Source organism: Amblyraja radiata, chromosome 3, assembly GCF_010909765.2.
Source record: "Amblyraja radiata isolate CabotCenter1 chromosome 3, sAmbRad1.1.pri, whole genome shotgun sequence".
NCBI classification, from domain to species: domain Eukaryota; kingdom Metazoa; phylum Chordata; class Chondrichthyes; order Rajiformes; family Rajidae; genus Amblyraja; species Amblyraja radiata.
The window spans coordinates 77,548,961-77,570,018 of NC_045958.1; the positions used below are offsets into that span (position 1 = coordinate 77,548,961).

The following is a 21,058-nucleotide window of genomic DNA, read 5'->3' on the forward strand; positions in this document are numbered from 1 at the left end:
TGCAGTGGTAGTGGGGTCGCCATGTAGTTATAGGCAGTCGAGGTAGCCGTAGGCAATATCCTTTGCTGACCGGGCATGTTAATTGGCTCCTTGGTACACAAAAATGCTGGAGAAACTCAGCGGGTGCAGCAGCATCTATGGAGCGAAGGAAATAGGCGACGTTTCGGGCCGAAACCCTTCTTCAGACTGATGGGGGGTGGGGGGGAGAAGGAAGGAAAAAGGGAGGAGGAGGAGCCCGAGGGCGGGGGGGGGGGAGGAGACAGCTCGAGGGTTAAGGAAGGGGAGGAGACAGCAAGGACTAGAAAAATTGGGAGAATTCAACGTTCATGCCATCCGGATGCAAGCAACCCAGGCGGAACATATGAGGTGCTGTTCCTCCAATTTCCGGTGATTGGGGTGTTTGTGTGTGTGTGTGTGTGTGTGTGTGTGTGTTTGTGTGTGTGTGTGTGTGCGCTGACGGTCGATCCAGCTCGCGGTTACATTGCTGACGGTCGATCCAGCTCGAAGTTTTTCAGGCGAGTGCCCTCGAGCTTGAAGGTCGAAGACAGTTGCTGAAAGGTCGCGTAAGTGGGACAGGCCCTTTACTCCAGCATTTTCCGTCTGTCTTTGATGTAACCAGCATCTGCAGTTCCTTCCTACACTGCTCAGTATTTTAAGACTGCTACTGTCTTAACATTCCTGCAATATGTTATGACTCCAACTCCATGTAAACATGTTTACCCAATATCTTACATAGTTGGAAAAAATTCCTCAACTTTGACATTATTATTAACTTAAGCTATGTTTTATTCATCAGCTTGAATGATTGCACATATATCTCCATTTGCGACTGTTTTCAACCAACTCCTGCAAGTACTTTAAGTAGTCAATGTCAATTATTGCCCATTGATTTGAAAGGCAGTTACTAATATCATTCCTGCCTGACAGATGATACAGGAAGCAATCATTAAACAGGTCAGTAAAGAATCATTCTTAGTAAATTATGACAGCTTTCAACTGCAAAGTGTAACAAATTTGTATGATTATACTGCATGGGAAGAGGTCATGTATCAACTCTTGGAAAACATTACTCAATTCCTCCATCCTCCTCCACAGCCCTTCAAATTGCTCTTCCTCAAGTATGTATCCACTTCCCTTGGAATGTTCCAATTGCATCAGCTCCCAGCATTGTTTTTGCAACCATCCGCTTGCTTTCCTCAATCACAACTTGATGTACGTTTTGTCGATTTGTTTTTGTGTTTTCATGGCAATTATTGTTAAACCTGTGGTTATCAGAATTGTTACCAATGGAAACTGTTTTACACTATTTGCTTTACAAGACTAACAGGACTATGCAGAACTCTGGCAAATATGCCGCCACCCTTCTCCGCTTTTGAAACAAATGCTTTCATAGCTGTACTAACCACACGATCTGACAGTGTTTGGATCCAACCCACTCTTGATGCTTGGACTCCACTGAATTCAGCAGTGGCTGAATATATGGGGACGAGTACAAATGGCAGCCACTACTTTTGCAAGCAGCACAGGTGACTAAAGGAAATCTCCCATCCTTTCCCCTCTGCCCTCCCCTATTACATAGCAATGTTACAAAATTTTGAGATTAAAAAAAATTAAGTCTGTAATTTATCCCATCAGATAAAGCATAGAAAGAAGTTTAATTTGTCACCTAATTCACTTTCATATCTTCAGTATTAAAAAAGTTATGGCCATTTTCATACTCGGAAATTAGCATCTTGTTCCCTATTGCTTTTCCATTGACAACACAAAAACTGTGATCGAGGACAGTCAAATGTCCATTACTTTCTTAAAAATTAAGAGAACTGAAAGAAATGTTCAGTTATTATAGATTGAAGCATTCTGAAACAAAAATGAAACAATCTTACTTAGATGGAAGCATATAATTAGTTAGTTACCTAATTGTAGCTAATTACAAAATTCAATTACTAGATCTAAACACCTATCAATTTCTTAAGGATAGATTAACATTTTTAAATAGCCTAAGTGTCCAAATTACATTCACACAAGAATTCACAATATACCATAATTTCTAAATCTCATTGTAATGGATTTATAGGCCAAATTGAAGGAATTTAATGTTTAATACCTGTAAATTAATGGCCATTTAAATCAACTTGCCAGTGGGTTTTTCTGGAACGCGATTATTTGGAACGTTGCGGTTTGCAGTGACTTAGACCCCCATATCAGCAAGAAAACCACTGCCGGTTGGTATGGGGACTAAATCAGCATTTCGCAGCTTAAAATGTGAACTAAAGGCATCTTAAGGACCACTTTTATACATAAAAATAAACAGCTTTCTTTTACCTGTCACCTACATGAAATCCGTCCCTGTTGTCAGCGTTGACGGCTTTAGAAGCTGATTTTAAAATGACTCCAACGCTGAACGAGTCGGGCGATTAAAAAAAAAAAATACACAGAACGCCCGTTGGAACGATTCTTGAGCAAAAGCTTTCACTCCAACCAAATATAATCCAGGACAAGGTAGGAAAAAAAACACGTTTTAACCCCGCCCTCCCCTCAAAGGCGCCAAAATCGTACACACGGCCAGTGGCAGAATTGCTGCGCCGCTGAAGGTAAGTATTGTAACATAACTATATTACACATGCACCTCTCAGGCAATAGACGCACCCTGGCCATTTACAGCTGTCCACTGCCATCACATGCAAGCAACAACAAGAAGGAAGGAGCTTCTCAGGATGTGTCACAATTTACCATGTTGCACTCCACCCATCCCCACCATCCTCAGCTCATCCAACATGTGGGGCACTCAAAACATCTCCTCCCTTCCCCCAGATCCAGGAAGCCAGGACCAATTGTTACCTCCAGGACAGTAGGATAGCAGGATGCAAACTATTCACCCTATTCTTACCAGGAAATAATTCATATTTCAACATTGCAGCAGTTGAACAGCAAACTCTTTGAAGAGCTTAGGAAGCAGAGAGGTCTTTCAATGGGGAAGAGTCGGGAGATGCGGGATTGAGACACTGCAGTGCTACTGCTGCAATGATCTAATTACCTGCTCATGAGTTTGCCTGGGCAATCTCCTGTCCTGTATGCAGTTGGGTATCAGAGTTGCCCATCAAAAAACTTGCATTCAATTAAGACCTGCATTGAGATAACACCTGAAACAGCTTGCTTTGATAAGGTCATAAGTGATAGGAGTAGAATTAGGCCATTTGGCCCATCTAGTCTACTACACCATTCAATCATGATCTGTCTCTCCCTCCAAATACACCTTCTCCCTATCACCTTTCCCTAACACCTGTACTAATCAAAAATCTATCTATCTCTGCCTTAAAAATATCCACTGACGGCCTCTACAGCCTTCTGTGGCAAAGAATTTCACAGGTTCACCACCCTTTGACTAAATACATTTCTCATCTCCTTCCTAAATGAATGCCCTTTCATTCTAAAGCTATTATCTCTAGTACTAGACTCTCCCACTAGTGGAAACATCCTCTTCACATCCACTCTATCCAAGCCTTTCACTATTCTGCATGTTTCAATGAGGTCCTCCCTCATTCTTCTAAACTCCAGTGAGTACAGGCCCAGTGCCAACAAACGCTCAACATAGGTTAACAGCTTTACAGACAGCGAAGCATTATTTGAAATGCAGCAGCTGTTGTAGGTTACAGTAATACAAAAATGTAATTTGAAAATGACCAGCTAATCCATTTTTAGTATGAATGAATAAAGATAAATATTGGCCAAGAGACCTGGGATTATTCCTCAGCTCTGCTTTGCATTTGAGAATTTCATTTTAACCAAAGGGAGTGTTGGTTTATTCAAAGTCTTGTCTCAAAGATGGCTACTATGACACAAAACAGTATTGAAGACATTGTACCTTTTCATTGTTTCAGACAGTTCCATTCCAGTGCTAATCCACACTCTGCTCATAGTTTTCTACACCAACTACTGATTCCATGGTTCTTCCCAAAAACATTATGAAATGATATTTAAAGTTCTTAATTATTGTAGCATGGAACAATATTGCAGGTGATAATGTCAACTATATTGGCTATTGGGTGATGTGATGCCCATTCCTGGTCGTTTGTAATGGACTACGGGATATTCAATGCTATAAATTGATCAATACATATGGGATCGCTGAATCAGCCTTCTGCAAGGTACTATGTCAGGCAGATTTGTAAACAATTGTGTCCTTTGACTGTCCCTCTTAAACATGTGATTAAGACTACCAGGAAAGATAAAGTAGAAGGCACATCGAATTGCAAACACTTGGAAGTTCCCCTCTAAGGCACAGACCGTCCTGAATTGGAAATATAAATGTGTTCCTTTATCTATCAGCCAACATAATCAAGGGCCACTTCATTCACAGTCATTGTCTCTTCTCTCTCCGCTGAGCAGAAGATACAAAAGCTAGATAGCACGTAACACCAGGTTCAAGAACAGCTTCTTCCCCTCGGTTATCACACTCATGTGCTAAGGTTATACCCCTGATCTTTCAATCTACCTCGTTACAGCACACCGCTTTTTTATCTGCACTTTCTTTATATCTGTAACATTACATTCTGCATTCTGTTTATTTTCTCTTACATTACCTGATATATTCATGTATGGTATGATCCACCAGGATAGCAAAACAACGTTTTTCAGTATCTTGGTACATGACAATAATAAATCAATACAAATATTAATCTTTAATGAGTATTATTCCTGGAACTCATGATTCAACAACTCCATGGCAGTATCTGGCATGGGACGTTAAAAAGTGTCCATGCCAGTGAAACCCATGAATTTGAGTAATTATGTGTGAAGCAAGAAACAGAAGTAAATCCAATGACTTTTAAGCTTCTAATAAAATGCACTAATCTCTTCTATGATCAATCACAGTCAGAGCAGTACTCAATTAATGATGAAATTAAAGTCAGATTGTATAACGTATTTTACTCGCTATTTCAGTTGATGACCTCCTATGCTACTCTCCAAATATCTCTGCACGTTTCCAAAGCTGGCAACGATGGCTATTTCCAATTTCCATGCCATTAGCAGCCAGACCTTCATCTGTTGGGAGCTCCTAGGCGATGGAACTTCCTCTCAACACCCCTTTTCCTCACTCATGTTCTCCCTCTTTAAAGTGTTGATTGATTAATTGATTGACTGAAAGATACAACATGGAGAGAAGCCCTATGGTCCACCAAGTCCATGTTGACCATTCACACTGGTTCTATGTTTTCTCACTTTTGCATTCACTCTCCACACACGAGGGGTAATGTATAAAGAATAACTAACTTGCTATCCTCTTTTATATTATTGCAAACCCATAAGTCTTTGGGGTGTGGGAGGAAACTGGAGCCAAAGACAACCCATGCAGTCCCAGGAGAAAGTGTAAACCACCAGAGGTCTTGAATGAACCCGGGTCCCAGGCAGCAGCTCTACCATCTGTGCCACTGTGCCACCCAAAGAGGCAGTGTTCACTGATAATTACCTCTTTGGTCAAGCTTCAAACATAATTCCGTGCAGCAGTATCGGATGAAGTTACTGATAAGCACCTTAGTTAAGCAGCATTCACTGAGTGCCGCTGCCTGACTTACAATTAGTCTAGAATTTTAGTTATGAAATAATCATTATGCTCCTTGGAATGCGTGCTGCCTCGTTTCACAATATTCCAGGAATCCAAGACAAAACACATAATCCTGCAGAAAGTATGTATTGGAAACATCTGGCGGAAGTTGCACTAGAACCTATTGCCTGGCAAAAGCCAGCCAATTTCAGTAAATACTGTGAAGTTGAGGCACACGAACTGAGAGTGGCTGCGGTAATAGGAAAATAAAGCTGCAGCTGAGCCTGCTTTATAAACAATATTCTCAGATCAAGCACAAATGCAATGCTTACACTGTTCTGTAGCTGATATTGTCCTGCACAGATTGTTTCAACCCTGCATGATGCCTGTTCGATTCACTGTCTATTGCTATCTTGAGGAATTGTATATGTATTGTCCTGGGTGGTGAACAATAATTGCAAGAAAGTTCATAACAGGACACTTGCACATTTACATCAGCCAATGCTTTGGCTCTGGAAGACTATAATTCCTTTGAATCAGAGGAACAAAAGTAAACTTTAATTTGTTAGTCCAGACATGATGCAAGATATGGCTCAAGCCTGTTTCTCTTCAAGCAAATAATAATGATACTAACAATGTCTTCAAGCCCTTACTTAAAGCCTGATGCTTAGTCTTGTGCCCAGGAACTCGTAGGGGTTCAAATAATATATTAATGAGAATAGGAATAGCCTTTGTGGCATTTCAGCTTGCTCACAATTAAATGAGGTAATGCATGATTGTAAAGCTTGCCACTTTCTCCTCACTATCTCCATATCCTTTGATTATAATCCTAACATTTATCTGTCTTAATCTTGACTATATTAGGTGACCCAATATTCACATTTGTCCATGGTAGAAAAAAAAGGTACATTTCTCTGGGTAAAGAAATGTCACCACAATTCAGTCTCATAATTGACCAGCTATCCTGAGACAATGGTTTCTTGTTGTAAGTTTACTCGGAGAAAAAAGTCCCCTTGGGGAAAAGAACTCCTTAAGGGCCTGTCCCACTTGGGCGTTATTTGCGCGTAATTTACGCGGCAGCATTTACGCGTCACGATGCATGACGCGTGCTGCGCACGTGGTGCGTGCATGGTGCGCATTACGCGTGCATGGTGCGCATTACACATGCTTGGTGCGTGGGTAACACAAGCAGCGACGCGCCGTCGTGCGCGGCGCCCCAGGATTTTGCGATGTACAAAATCTTCGCGCGCCATCTGCGTGACGCGCAAATGACGCCCCAGTGGGACAGGCCCTTTAGTATTCATTTTGTCAAACCTTCTAAAAGTCAACAATCGTTCTTCCAAATTCCAGTGAATATTCAGGTTCATTCTTCTCAATGTTCTCACTTGGGCAACTCTATCATCCCAGATTATTCACGAGAACACCTTTGTTGTACCCTCTTTGTTCTGTTGAAGTTCCTTGTGTAATCATGAGGGTAAGCAGCTGAACAGGTTTAGAGCTCAAAGGTGGCTCAGTGGCACATCTGGTAGAGCTGCTGCCTCACAGCTCCAGAAACTCAGGTGCGCTGCACAACTTTGGTGCTGTCAGTGCAGAGTTTGCATGTTCTCCCTGTTTCCTGCAGGTGCTCAGATTTCCTCTCTCATCTCAATGATATGAGAATTGTTAGGTTAATTGGCCACGGTAAATTGGCTCTAGGATATATATGAAGAATCTGGGGGGTGGGTGGGGTGGGGGAGTTAATGAATATATCTGGAGAATGAAATGGAATTGATGCGGTATATGCTAAGTGGGCTAAAAGGTTAGTTTCTGAGCTGTGAGATTCTATGACCACATAACTATATGATCCACTGGCATCTGCAGACTGGTTTGGCAAACGTCTACAGACAATAGCAGCAGCCCAGACAGTGGTGAATCACATATCATTGTACGTAATGAAATAGCAACTTTAAAACTATAGTTGCCCTTGACCTCTATATCCTTAACAACAAAGGCAAACAAATTGTTGCCTTGCCAAACAGAAAATGCAATTTTTTGAAATTTGAAAGTGCTGGAAATACTTAGTAGGTCGAGCAGCTTCTATGGAGAGAGAAACATACGATCTGATGACCTTAAACATCAACTCTGTTTTTCTCTCAAGCATAAAACCAAATTGAAATAATCTCCTTTGCCTGCATGTGATCCATAACCCACCATTCTCAACATTCCCATGTGCATATCTAAAAGTCTCACGAATGCCGATATTGTAGAATAAAAACACAAACTGCTGGAGTAACTCATCGAGTTAGCGAACATCTCTGGAGAACATGGATAGATGACGTTTTGGATCAGGGACCCTTTTTCAGACTTTTTTTACATGTTTCCACCACCACCCCTCAGCACGTTCCGTGCACTTATCACTGTGCCAAAAACATGCCCTGCACATCTCCTTCAAACATTCCACTCCTCACCTGAAAGCTATTCACTCTGGTATTTGACATTTTGATCATGGAAAAGATTCTGACTGGTGACTCTTATAACTTTAAAACTTCGATCAGGTCTCCCTTCAGCCTTCCAGAGAAAGCAATCCAAAATTCGTCCAACCTCTCCTTCCAGCTAATACCCTCTCATTCAAACAACGGCCTAATAAATCTCTCATGCACCCTCTTCAAATCCTCTACATCCTGAAATGGGGTGATCAGAACTGAGATGAGGAGAAATATCTTCACACAGCCTAGTGAACGTCTGGTATTCTCTACTACAGAAGGCGATGGAGGCCAAGGCAATAAATATATTTAAAATTGAGAGTTTATAGTAGATTTCTGGACACAAAAGGCTTCAATAGACATGAGGAGAGAAAGTGAATATGATAATTCAGTAATCATGTTGAGAGAGGGAGTAGGCTCAAAGGGAATATAGCCAACTCTTGCTTCTGTTGTTTTCTATGTTTCTACATGTTTTAACTACAAGGCCAAACACCCTGAGTTGGAAAGATGATTAGGCTATGTAGCATTTTTTTATTTACTATCGGTTCCATGTGGATCCCAGTAAAGCAATCACATGTATCACTATTCTACTTATTTCTCTGTACCTCTGTATTTTATTCTCCAAAATGCCATTGACTGCTTTGATCCTTTTGCCATTTATCTAAACTAATGTTGATTAACCTACTAGCAAGTTTTTGGGATGTGGGGGGTGGCTGGAGCTAAAACAAAAACCCCACACAGTTACAAGAAGTGCATACAAAATGGATGACACCAAAACCAGAATGTAATCCAGCTTCCTGGACTTGTACGGTGCCATGGCACCACAGAATCAATCGGCCAAAAGGTTTCCTTTGAAATCTGGCTCCATGATCCTGGCCATTCATACTTCTTGCAGATATAATCTGGAATTATTGTTAATTCTTGCCATAGAGAAGGTTCACCAGACTGATTCCTGGGATGTCAGGACTTTCATATGAAGAAAGACTGGATAGACTCGGCTTGTACTCGCTAGAATATAGAAGATTGAGGGGGGACCTTATAGAAACTTACAAAATTCTTAAGGGATTGGATAGGCTAGATGCAGGAAGATTGTTCCCGATGTTGGGGAAGTACAGAACAAGGGGTCACAGTTTAAGGATAAGGGGGAAATCTTTTAGGAACGAGACGAGAAAAACATTTTTCACACAGAGAATGGTGAATCTCTGGAATTCTCTGCCACAGAAGGTAGTTGAGGCCAGTTCATTGGCTATATTTAAGAGGGAGTTAGATGTGGCCCATGTGGCTAAAGGGATCAGGGGGTGTGGAGAAAAGGCAGGTACAGGATACTGAGTGGATCCAAGATCCAGACATAGGAGCAAAGAGGTCCTTCTGCAGTTGTACAGAGCCCTAGTGAGACCACACCTGGAGTATTATGTGCAGTTTTGGTCCCCTAATTTGAGGAAGGACATTCTTGCTATTGAGGGAATGCAGTGTAGGTTTACAAGGTTAATTCCCGGGATGGCGGGACTGTCATATGCTGAGAGAATGCAGCAGCTGGGCTTGTACACCCTGGGGTTTAGAAGGATGAGAGTATATCTCATTGAAACATATAAGATTGTTAAGGGCTTGGACACACTTGAGGCAGGAAACATGTTCCCGATGTTGGGGGAGTCCAGAACCAAGGGCCACAGTTTAAGAATAAGGAGTAAGCCATTTAGAACGGAGACGAGGAAACACTTTTTCTCACAGAGAATGGTGAGTCTGTGGAATTCTCTGCCTCCGAGGGCGGTGGAGGCAGGGTCTCTGGGTGCTTTCAAGAGAGAGCTAGATAGGGCTCTTAAAAATAGCAGAGTCAGGGGATATGGGGAGAAGATAGGAACGGGGTACTAATTGGGGATAATCAGCCATGATCACATTGGATGGCGGTGCTGGCTCGAAGGGCCAAATGGCCTACTCCTGCACCTATTGTCTATTCATTTTGCTTCATTTCCTGAGGATTTGCAAATTGAACTGAACATTCAACAATCGCCAATGAACCTCCTCGCTTCTCACAGAATGAAGGCCATTAATGAAGCAGCTGAATATAGTTATACTTACATCTTACCATCCTAAGTCCAACCATCTTCAGAATACTCTGAGGAACTCCTACAGTGCTCTCCTAGGGCTGGAATGACTGACCTTGAAATAACCATGTTCCTTTGTGCAAGGTATGGCTCCAATCATTGAGTGATTACAATTACCAAGTCTCTCTCCAATATCGCAACAGAACGTCAGTCATATGGCTGCAGGTATTTTGAAATACCAAGGCGGTGAAATATCCTATAGAAATGCAAAGCTTTCTTTCTGTTTTCCTTCCTTATTTGGTTGTATGTATGTTTGTTTGCAAGCCTGCCTGCCTATCTATTACTGAACTGATGGATTGACTGGTTGATCAATTCATTAATTACTTTCTTGGGTCTTCTTTTTCTGCGCAGAATATTTTCTCACTTAAGGTGATTTTTTCAGAGTATTTTCAGTATAAACGTAGGTACATTGTTAATAAAGTCCTGACACAGCATCCTTCAATCTCTCTGACTGAGCTTCAATAGCCTTTGCTCAACTACAGCAGCGAGGGACAAGAAGCAACAAGAGGTCTTGGCTTGTAATAGATAAGATGATGGCTTCTTTCTAGCCCAATGTATGAAAGTTGTTATTTCTAGGTAGAATAATATTGAAATGACTTTGAGTGAACTATCTCTCTCCAGAAGATACACAAAAATGCTGGAGAAACTCAGCGGGTGCAGCAGCATCTATGGAGCGAAGGAGATAGGCAACGTTTCAGCCCGAAACGTTGCCTATCTCCTTCACTCCATAGATGCTGCTGCACCCGCTGAGTTTCTCCAGCATTTTTGTGTACCTTCGATTTTCCAGCATCGGCAGTTCTTTCTTAAACACTATATCTCTCCAGAATTTTGTCCAGGCACATTTGTTGGCAGTATAGTTTTGTAGATATCCACACTGGATATACAGGGAACTAAGAGATTCCCATTTCAGAGCATTACCCATGAAATTAGAGTATCATGTTCTGAGATGTACCTGTTGTTAGACACCAGGAGAGCAACCTTGAGCAAATTCAATCTTTTACCGCATGTGCCAATAATTTCTCATATAACTCAGTACAAAATTTTGTAGGATACCACATTAAAGACACAGCATCATTGTGAGTTCTTGTTCATCTAATATTTCAGGATTTACCAGTATGCATCATCAGATGCCGTTATTGTGTTTTTTCTCTAAAAGGGCAGCACAGTGGCGCTGCAGTAGTGTTGCTGCCCCACAGTGTCAGAAACCCGGGTTCGATCCTGTCTAATTGTGATGGCCGTACGGAGTTTGTATGTCACCATGTGGGTTTTCTCTGGGTGCGCTGGTTTCCTCCCACACTCCAAATATACGTACAGGTTTATAGGCTAATTGGCTTTGATAAAATTGTAAATCGTTCCTAGTGAGAGTAGGATAGTGTTAGTGTGCAGGGATTGCTGGTCGGTGCGGACTCGGTGAGCCGAAGGGCCTGTTTCTCTAAACTTAATTAAACTAAACTAAAATTAACTGAAATGTTTTGTAGACACTTGAAAGCTGAACTTAACTAATAATTTAAGATAGATACAAAATGCTGGAGTAACTCAACGGGTCAGACAGCATCTCTGGAGAAAATGGATAGGAGAAAATTAGCTAATGATTTATTAAGATTGAAGGCAATTCTTTCCAATCCTGAATTGTGAACATTGGGAATGGCATCAGAACAAGGCAGCTGGAAATGATAAAGTATAGGAATGTAAGAAACATAAGAATGTTAGAAAGAGGAGCTGGTGTGTACCAAACAGCAACACCACACTCCCCAGCCCTCTCGTTCAGACCAGGGCTATTCTTGCGCCTCACCCCACTCTCTTGCTCACTCTCTCTCTCCGATTCAAGTTCAGAAATATCACCATGAAAATGCTCAGCCACGGGACAATTGCGGTAGAAAATTCCAAAGTTTTATATCCCTGTGGATACTGTACATCAGTTCCTCCCCATTTCAGTTCGAAATGGCCAACTCTTTCTCGTGAGACTGTGACTGAGTGGAAAATGCCTCAGTAATCCATGCCTAAATGTTTATGGTCTGCAGGTACTCTTCCTGTAAATCAATTAACCAGAAGTCTCTTTATAGAGTGTTGCAGTACAACTAAATCATTCTGATCCAGCATCCAAATTATAAATTGTAACAGCAAAATGCCAAACCATTGATTTAATACAACACAGACATGCAGTGGATTTGTAAATGTGCGATAGAAATGGAAATCTGATCATTAGTGATCTGCAGAGAATTCAACTCCTTAAAAGCCACAAAGGGGTAGGCAGCCCATTAAATGTTAAAACATTCACCTCTTCACACTGTGCGATCAAATATTTGATATTGCTGCTGGCTGGTATTCAAATCCCCATGCCCTAGTTGTTTGAGCTGTTGTCATTTCAAGATGTTATTGTGCTCTGTACAGATGTGAGATGTGAAACGTAATGCAGTAAAGTGCAGTGCATCCCAACTTTACAAGTTAGGGTGACTGAAATGTACCTTTATGGAATTCACAACTCACTACCAAAAAATTTGAGAAACAAAATATAAATTTGCTCTTATGGAATTTATGTGAAAATACCAAATTTCATAGAAAATATGGAAGAATTATTTTTTGTTAAGAGTTTGCTTTATTGGAAATTGCAATATGGGCAGTTATTTACAGTCATAGAGTGATATAGTTTGGAAACAGGCCCTTCAGCCCAACCTGCCCACACCCACCAACGTCCCAGTTACACTAGTCCCACCTGCCCGCGTTTGGCCCCTATCCCTCCAAACTTGTCCTATCCATGTACCTGTCTAACTGTTTCTTAAACATTGGTAGTCCCTGCCTCGACTACCTCCTTCCCTAAACCCACCACCCTTTGTGTGAAAATGTTACTCCTCAGATTCCTATTACATCTTTTCCGCTTCACCTTAAACCGATGTCCTCTGGTCCTAGATTCACTTACTCCTTGTAAGAGAGACTGTGCATCTACCCGATCTATTCCTCTCATGATTTTATACATCTCTATAAGGTCACCCCCCATCCTCCTGTGTTCCAAGGAATAGAGTCCCAGCTTACTTAACCTCTCCCTATACAGACTCTCTAGTCCTGACAACATCCTCATAAATCTTCCCTGTACGCTTTCCAGCTTGACAACATCTTTCCTAGACCATGGTGCCCTGAACTGCACACAATACTCTAAATGTGTAGGAAGGAACTGCAGATGCTGGTATTGCACCGAAGATAGACACAAAATGCTGGGGTAACTCAATGGGTCAGGCAGCACCTCTGGAGAAAAGGACTGGGTAACGTTTCGGTCGAGACCTTTCTTCAGACTCAGAGTTTGAAGAAAGGTCTTGAGCTGAAACGTCATACATTCCGTCTATCCAGAGATGCTGCCTGACCGGTTGAGTTACTCTCGCATTTTGTGTCGATCTACAATACTCTAAATGTGGCCTCACCAATGTCTTATACATCTGCAACATGACCTCCCAACTTCTATACTCAATACTGATGAAGGCTATGTGACAAAACCTTTTTTGGCCACTCTAACTACCTGCGACACCACCTTCAAGGAACCATGCATCTTCACTCCTAGATCCCTCTGCTCTACAATACTCCCCAGAGCCCTACCATTCATTATGTAGGTGCTGCCATTTAGGAATGCATCTCATCTGTAACTCAGAGTAAACTTTACAGGGCTGATCATCTTGACTCATCCTCTTCCCTTTCAGCATAGTAACTGCAGTTAATAAAGAAACAAGGAACTGGTTAATGCTGGTTAATATTTAGAAAGATGGTGGCAGAGAGGGGATGTGGGTGTGAGGGGTAGTGGGGGGTCAGGGTAAATAGATTTGGTTGGAGTGGGGAAAGGCACAAAGAAGGATCTCGATCCAAAAGGTTACTTGTCCATGTTCTCCAGAGTTGCTGCCTGACCAGGTGAGTTACTGCAGCACTTTGTGTCCCACTGCAGTTAATGCGTTCTCAAGTGAATCAGAGGTGGATGGGGTTGGACCTGCAGATCAGAGGCAGCGGAGGAGGTGCAAGCTTGTGGAGCCACTGGGGTTTGGTGAGGAGAATGGGGCAGCGGGTTGTAAGGACGTGGTGATGGTGGATGATGTGGGATGAGGTACCAGGAAGGACTAAACTGTGTTATATTGCACGGAGAGAAAATATTTCATATTCAACGCCCATTTCTTTGCCACAGGACAATTAATTCAGAATAATTTAAATCTCTCATTGTATGCCAAACTTTTCCATGAATATCCTTTGTCATTTTTTTAAACCATCAATCTGCAAAATGACTCTTTTTTTCTCTCCAGTAGAACCTTACCTACTGGACATACACCACAACCCTGATTGTTACACCTTTTTCACTATCCTTTGTCTGCATTCTCACTCTTTAATTGCCCTAATCTTATATTGCCCCCACACGCCTCAGTAACTGAGCATCCAGATGATGACTACAAAATGACTGGGTGACCCAATGGCATAATTGGTATAGCTTTAGGAAGTGGATGAGAAAGTGAAATAACATAAAACTGGTGCGAATGGGTGATAAATGGTTGGTGTGGACTTAGTGGGTCAAAGGTCCTGTTTCGATACTGCATCTCTAAACTAAAACTAAACTAAATCACGTATCCCCAGAAAAACCATGACATTTCATTCGTCTCAGCCATCCCTCCCCACTTTCTTTGCATCTTAATTCTACTTGTATTTTCTCTCTTACCCAGTTCTGATGAAAAGTAATTAACCTGAACTCTGTTTCTCTTTCCACAGATGCTTCCTCATGTATTGAGTGTTTGCAGGATTTTTAATTTTGATTTCCTCTGTGATTATTTGAATCTTTAATCATTTATATCATTGTTATCATTGATTCAGAATTTCCATGAATTGCTTTTGCAGGGTGAGATCTCCTCATTATTTGGACAGATGTTTAGTTTTCCTGAACATCTATCCTCGAGCAATTGCTGATTCTTTGCCAAAGGATTCGTTCAGTTTTGAGAAGAAAGAACATTTTGTTTTGAAAGAAAACAAAGAAAACAAAGCAAACAAATCTGTTAAAGGTTATGATGTCACCAAATAATAATGACATCCACAAATCAATAAAAGGCCCTAGAATTGAGTAGTATTCAAAGGAAACTCTGAGTTCAACTTGCTGCCCTTTTACGCTATTAACATACGAGTACCCAAACTATGCTAAATTAATCATTAGTAATAATTGGACCATCTTCTGCTCTGAAAAGTCCAAGCACAGGCCATTGCAGTGGGTATTGCCTTTTTGAATGGCTTAGCTCTTGCTCTTTTCTGTATTCTTTAAACTATTACAACAAATTTGAAATGAAGATTCAATTTATTTGGTCGTATTTTGACATTAGTCTTTTCAGTACTTACCACGTTCATTTTACTTTGGCCTGTTTCACAGTATTCACTAACCCTGTCAGATTCTTGATTTGATGAGCAATATTGAATGAGCAGACTTTTTCTCCAAATGATTAATGGAAGATAAAACCCATTGTCATTCATTCCCATCACCAAGCCTGTTTCCTTGAGTTCTCAAAACTTCTCTCTGGCAACTGTTTGAAACTGTTTTAATAGTAAGGGCCATAATTTTAGGTGTTGAAATTGACCCAGATAAGCTTGTGATTTCATATCCATGCCATCACCTTCTTAATATTGATTTATCTCATCTGTTGTTGAAACTCTCGTTCTTGCCTTACACCTGTAGACCTGCCTATTCCAACACATTGCTGACTGACCTCCATTGTTCCACCTTCTGCAAACATTGGGAAATCAAATCTGCAGCCTCTGTCTTGATGTACATTGAGTCCTGCCCACCCACCACTTCTCCGCTTATTGCTCTTCACTGGCGTCTGGTTAAGCAACATCATGACATTAAAATTCTCATATTTTTTTCCCATCGCATTGATTCTCAACTATAATCCAGCCCTATACTTCCAGCCCTACAACCCTATGAGATCCTAACACCTCTCCATTTCTGGGATCCACTGCATTTATACTATCAACTGTCAAGGATTTAACCCATTAATGTTCTCCTTAATTCTTTCCGCCTCTTTTCCCCTTTTTTAGAACCTTGCTCTTAGCCCAAGATTTCCATTGCATGACCCTTTATCTCCTTATTCAGATTCAGATTCAGATTCAATTTTAATTGTCATTGTCAGTGTACAATACACAGACAACGAAATGCATTATGTGTTTAATCATCAGTCTCTGACTGATAACTTTCCTGTGAAGTGTCTTGGGGCATTTTCCTATTTCAAAGCCGCTATATAAATGGATGATGCTGTTGGTATTATCTTCAGGATGCAAATAAACGTCCCCTTAAATCTCTATGACTCACCTGTAAACAAGGTAAATATACAACTAAAATTATTGTGCACATCCAGCAGGTTCATTCAGCTTATTACACACTATATGTTAACAAGACTTCAATGTTAAACACGTTTGATCCCTGGGTATTTTTGCAATACAAACCAATATATTTTCCATAGAAAAGACTGACAGAACATTAGATTAGATTAGACTTTATTAATCCCCTTATTCAGGGGAAATTCAGATATCCTTGCAGCACACTAATAAAAATACAACATAGCATTCAAGAAATTCAACACCAAAACACAAAAACATCCCCCCACAGTGGTTCCCACTGTGGGGGAAGGCACAAAGTCCAGTCCCCATCCTCTTGTCCACCCAGAGTCGGGCCTATTGAGGCCTCCACAGTCGCACCCGATGTTCTCGCCGGGTGATGATACTCCGGCGTCGGGAGAACCCCCAGCGGCTTGGGGTGCCAGGAACGGCCGCCTTCCCACCGGAGACCGCGGCTTCCAAGCCAACAAACCGCACCGGACGGAGCTCCACACACTGGCGATCTCGGTGAGAGATCCCAGGCTCCGGGATGTAAAGTTCAGCGCCGCAGCTGGCCGCTCCACAGAACCGCGGCTCCACAATGTTCTTATCGGCGGTCCCAGCATACTGGAGTTCCAGCGCGGCGACCCAGGAAAGGCATCGCCCGCTCCGCAACAGCGCTCCAGCGCTGCGCCGCCACCAAAGCCGAGGTTCTGGCCAGGTCCTCTCAGGGAAACTTCGCTCCAGGACCCGCTGGTAGGCCGCGAGGACAGGTCGAAGGCTCTGCTCGGAGGAAGGCAGCCCCTCCGACCAGGTAGGGACTTGAAAAGCAGTTTCCCCCTTCCCCCCCACCACCCCCCACACATAAAAAGATTAGACCCCCTGACTACACGCTTTGACATACTAAAAATGATAAAAAATAAGTGAAAAAAAACGGACAGCTGCAGGACAGGCAGCCGTTCAGGGCAGCGCCTCCTCCGGTCTGTCCAGTGCTTATGTCAAATGATTGTGGATACTGTTTGATCAGTATGGGAAGACCATCAGATTGCGCTGTTTTAATTCTGGTGCACAAAGCAGATTACATAAAGTGCCCTCTGAACACCAGAAACAAGAGGAGCAAGGTCGATGCAGAGAGCCAACTCTTTTTGACTAGACTGTCAAGATGCAGGAGGCAGATCCAGGACAGTTAGGAGTGAGATGACAAAAACATTCTACATAGTGAGCTATGAATTTTTGCAATTTTCTATTTCAGTGGATGTTGAGTTGAAGAGAATATCCAATCTTGCAATTTACTTTCTCTTCCATGATAAGAACACCACTATTTCAACCCCATTGCGATAACCCTTCAGAATATGTGGTAATTGCCTTCTTGAATCAGCAGTCCTACTGATTGTTGGGCACCAACCAAAGGATGCATGGACTGGGAGAGAAGGAAGCATTGTGGTGAAAGATTAGCCATTGCCTTTAATTCTTATGTTCTTGATCTCTGTTTTTTTTTTTTTTAATATGACAGCATCATTAGAACAGCATCTTTTTTTAAAATTAATTTTGTAAGGTAAATGTTGATGATTGCAATGCTATTCTATTTGAAACTGGATCATTGACTTCCTCATCAACAGAAAACAATTGGAACAAATTGGCAACATCCTTGAGAACTATCATCACAGAGCCACCCCAAGACTGTGTGCTCAATCCCCTGCTCTATTGACTCTATACCCATAACTGTAGCTGGTCACAGTTCCAACTCCATCTTTAAATTCACCAACGACACCACTGTTGTTGGATAAATTACAGATAATGATGAGTCAGAGTATAGGAAGGAAATTAATCGTCTGATTGAATGGTGCCAGAATAACAACCTTGCTCTCAATGTCAATAAAACCAAGGAATTGATTGTTGACTTTAGAAGAGGAAGGCAGAGGATCCACAAACCTGTCTTCATCGTCAGGTCGGTGGTGGAGAGAGTCAACTTGAAGTTCCTGGGTGAGCATACCTCTGAAGTTGGTCTGGGCCCAGCACATTGATGCAATCATAAAGAAAGCCCGTCAAAGTCTCTAGTTCCTGAGAAGATTGGTTGCACTAGGAACTTTGGACTTTATTTTGTACTTTATTGGGTTTATTATTTATGAAACTATTTTTTGTTTTTATATTATTTTATCAATTGAGCACTGTGTTTTTATGCCTATTTTGCTGCAAGTAAGAATTTCATTGTTCTGTTTCTGAACAAATGAAAATTAAACACTCTTGACTTAATTGGAAGATTTCCTATCGGTCAAGGCTTGTGTAATTCTAGGTAATCCTCAAAAAAATGACCCCAATAATGACCCTAATATTTAGGAGATTGAATGGTTAATTCCAATGGTATATCAAAATGGTAAATGTTCTGGCATAAAGATTCTTCCAGTGCTTCCCAAAACATTTGGAAACAGGGTTAGAAGCCATGAAGCTGCAGATATTCCTACCTGTGCACTCATGCTGGAGGCCTTTCCCGTAATAGCCTTTCTCACAGATGCATTCATACTGGCCCGTGTTGGTGCCGCACTTACAGCTTGCCATCACATCACAGCAGTCCTGGCCCAACTCACAGAGGAATGAACAGCGAGATGGGGATTCCTGGATGTAGTTCCCAGAGGGGAGATCTGCAGAGAGGAACACGCATTATTTCAACAACTAAAAGCAGCAGAAATGTTAGTTAATGGTCTTTTTTCATTCCAATTTTACTGCCTTTGGGATGTCTGAGACATCCTCGCTGTCTGTGAAACACTTCTGAAGTACAGTCACAGTTGTGGTGCAAGGTACACAGCAGCCAGTCTGTGCATAGCAAGGGGATAATGGCCTGTGTTTTTTTAATGAATATTGGATGAAGGTTAAGTGTGAGCCCAGAATACAAGAGAGAATTTCTTGAATGGATCTCGTAAATACAAGGGATGAATTTATCACTTCCAATATATCTAGCTGCAGTCCTTGCAACTTTGTTTAGTTTAGTTTAGTTTAGAGATACAGCATGGATCCAGGCCCTGTGGCCCACCGAGTACATGTCGACTTGTTCATACTAGTTGTATGTTATACAGCATGGAAGCAGGCCCTTCGGCCCACCGATTCCACACTGACCAGCGATCCCCACACACTAACATTATCCTACACACACTAGGGACAATTTACAATTTTACCAAGTCAGGAATGGCATCACACTCCATGTAGGAGGAAATCAGAGCACCAGGAGAAAGCACACAATTTCACAGGGAGAACATGCAAATTCCACACAGACAGCCGAGGCCAGGATTGAATCCAGTTTGTTTAAGCTGTGAAGCAGCAGGACTAATTGCTGTGCAACCCTGCTGCCATTACAAATAGATGTCCCAATAAGTGGTCAATTAACAACTCATAAAACCACAAGCAGGAACCACTAAAACAAACCCAGCAATTTGTTCCCTCACAGTATATAATGGAGGACTTTATGGGCTGAATGCAATGTGAGAGGTTTGTCTCTGGAACCTAGCACTAATTCACATGAGATTACTGTCTGCTGGTTGGACAAGTCTCTCAAACACCAATTGTAGGGATGTTATTGAAGCTGAAAGTGTTAAGAGTTAAATCCAACTGAGGGGACAGGGCTGTGAGAGTGTTTGTTGAGTAAGCATGGCCACCAGATGGAATTTGGTAGATACATCCATACAAGAACATAGGGAGTGGTCGAGGTGTTGGGTTTAAGAGGAAGTGGGAGGAACACATGAGAGAGAAAGGAATATGAGGGTTTGCCAATAGGATGAAACAAAGTCTCTGGAGGTGACGCAGACTATTCGGACTGAGTGTTTCTGTGCGGAGGCTGGAACTGTTGATACTTGCCTTCATGGAGAGCCCTTCGAGCCAGACTTTCAAACTCGGCGAAGCTGTGCAGAATGTAGCAGTGCTCCTCCTTGGGGTGCGACGCCATGTCCTGCAGCTCCCGAATGTTGCCCTGCCAGATGCCCAACGTGAAGATCTCCACTCCCATGTCCCGCAAGGCTGCTGCGATGGGCCTCGGGTCTCCTCCATTGGAGTACCCATCCGTGATCAGGAAGACCACTTTGGTGGAGTTCCAGCGGGAATGTCGCAGGATTTGCTGGGAGGAAGAGCACAAGGTTAGGGTACAGCAAGCAATTTCCTAGGTCATAGAGTTATTGCAACATTCAACATGGAAACAGGTCCTTCATCCCATTGAGTCCATCATCAGCCTCCCATTGACTCTAATCCTCCATAGAACATAAAACAATACAACACACAACGTTAGAGTAACTCAATGAGTCAGGCTTCATCTCTGGAGAACATGGATAGGTGATGTTTCGGATTGGGATCCATCTTCTGAATGGTCTGAAATAGTGTCCTACCCTGTTTTGTTTTAGTTATGTTTATGTAAGCAGGAATATAAACATTAACCATGCGTCAGAGATAATTCCTCATTGAAATTGTACCATGTGAATTGTTACAGTACTCCTTTGGTGAAAACTCAGTCCTGCTCTTTTGAAATGTTTTCTTCATGTCCCAGGTACAAGAGGCTTTCCCATTGAACTGGGGCTGGTGTCCAGGGAGGCCAAATCGCAAAGTTAGTGTGAGGCAATAAAAGCCATGAATTTAGCTTTCGTGGTATGAGAACT

The 21,058-nt window shown here is 42.0% G+C and overlaps 1 protein-coding gene across 4 annotated transcripts in view; it reads right to left on the reverse strand.

Annotated features, from left to right (window-relative positions):
* Window positions 1-21,058, reverse strand: part of svep1 (sushi, von Willebrand factor type A, EGF and pentraxin domain containing 1) — a 159,876-nt gene that overhangs the window by 125,197 nt on the left and 13,621 nt on the right. For all 4 annotated transcript variants that reach the window (XM_033018157.1, XM_033018158.1, XM_033018156.1 and 1 more), the window contains exons 2-3: window positions 20,271-20,526; window positions 18,887-19,063 (exon numbers count right to left, since the gene is read on the reverse strand). In XM_033018157.1, coding sequence (XP_032874048.1) covers window positions 18,887-19,063; window positions 20,271-20,526 — 433 coding nt within the window. The remainder of the gene's footprint in view (window positions 1-18,886; window positions 19,064-20,270; window positions 20,527-21,058) is intronic.